The sequence below is a fragment of the Echinococcus granulosus genome, assembly GCF_000524195.1.
Source record: "Echinococcus granulosus chromosome Unknown EG_S00184, whole genome shotgun sequence".
Lineage (NCBI taxonomy): Eukaryota > Metazoa > Platyhelminthes > Cestoda > Cyclophyllidea > Taeniidae > Echinococcus > Echinococcus granulosus.
Genome location: NW_020170564.1, coordinates 61789 through 63373, shown reverse-complemented (window position 1 = coordinate 63373; position 1585 = coordinate 61789). Strand labels below are relative to the sequence as shown.

Below are 1585 nucleotides of genomic sequence, written 5' to 3'. Positions count from 1 at the left end.
CCTCCTATTCGTGTAGCCTGACTTTCGACATAAACGCACGCGCTTGGTTGTGCTTGCTGTGGTGCAGGGTGGGAACTGCGTACAATTGAAAGCCACTGGGCAATAATTTTTTTTGATGGCTTCCGCAATCTGAACTGACGATAGTGTGATTTGGTCCACTATGAACATACAAGTTATGATTTGAAGAATGAGCTTAACGGTCTTGGGGGATGATCTGAGCAGCATCTTTTTCCCATTTTGCCACTTTGCATTGTAGAGACGAAAAAAATCATGACGGCGCAGAGCAATTCCACAGTGAAGTACCTCCATGATCTCTCGAGGCAAATCGAGAAGTTTTTTGAGGATAATCGTCAGACACCTGGAAAATATAAGGGGAAGGTTGAATTTAAAAATAATCTCTACTCTGCTGCTTCTTCATCCTTTCGAAGTGAGTTTGAGCTAGGTTAGCCTGTTAATGTTTTATGGGCACCTGTTTCTTTTACTCCATGTAGTGGTCATAAATGCACCTTTTGATGTAAGATTGCTACTTAGCGACATCCCGCTCATTATTAAGTCTTCATGGTGCCGCGTGCGTGTCGGTTAATGCAAGAAAGACGAGTTGGTTTCTGAATTGTATCCATTCAGTCATCAATCGTCCATGCTTTCAGAGTCCATCTCTCTCGTTGCGTGATTGACCAGTTATGCGAATTGCTTACGGGGTGACAAACCAAACGGTTTGCCAATGGTGATAATTAAGCGTTTCTACATATATTCATGGATCTGTTCGTTGTGAACCTTCAATTGACAGTTCACTTGTTCTCTCTAGTATTCCTTGCTGTAATAGTAGATTCACCAATCCCCATACCTAAGCATCCTGTATGCATACACCCATCCATTCATCTATCCATTCCGTACCTATGTCTCCATTTCACTGCTCATTGTCTACATATTCGTCGCCTGGAGTTGCAATGTCTTCCCCTCCACTACGTTAATTTTCTGTTCAATTCTCTCCATTGTGTAGACTCGAAGATGTTTATTGTGGGTTCCTCAGCCAATGGATTTGGATGGGAGAGAAGCGATGTTGATTTGTGTCTCGTAATTGCGCCAGAGGAGGTGGAGAGCAAGGGAGGTGACGAGGCGTTGCTGCAGCAACTCAGTCCTCTTCTAAGCAAAAAGTGTAAGTCTCAGATGCTCCAGACGTGTGAATTGTTGCTCATAAAACATGTTCCTTGTGTGCCATTGCAGTGACGATTGGGTGTGCAGCAGGACAGTTGGGAAGGCGGGCAAGAGCTGAGAGGGTGGTAGTAGAAGTAATCGAAAAGGCACAGCTTTAATTTTTGCTTCCTTTCTGTGTTTCTTTCCAGGTTCCCTTGCAAAGTGTGAGCCGATTCCCGCTAGAGTGCCAATTCTTAAGTTGCGTGACCAACGGTCGGATTTTGAGTGCGATTTAAACGTCAACAATGTGGTGGGCATTTACAACACCCACCTCCTTGCCATGTATGCTCGAGGTGAGGCTGTTTTTATTTTTCTTTGTTGGAATCTCTCTTTGCATAGTGTTGAAGCACAAATAGATCCAGGTGGAATAGAAAAAGGGGTAGCTGTGTTG

General features: G+C 44.0%; 1 protein-coding gene across 1 annotated transcript in view; it reads left to right on the top strand. All coding sequences in view use genetic code 11, as the record gives it.

The window, feature by feature from the left end:
- Window positions 1-270: 270 nt before the first annotated feature.
- Window positions 271-1585, top strand: part of EGR_10023 (Poly(A) RNA polymerase GLD2-A) — a gene marked incomplete at both ends in the record, with an annotated part of 4251 nt that continues 2936 nt past the window's right edge. The window contains 3 exons of the mRNA XM_024499272.1: window positions 271-427; window positions 1001-1156; window positions 1344-1487. Coding sequence (XP_024346310.1) covers window positions 271-427; window positions 1001-1156; window positions 1344-1487 — 457 coding nt within the window. The remainder of the gene's footprint in view (window positions 428-1000; window positions 1157-1343; window positions 1488-1585) is intronic.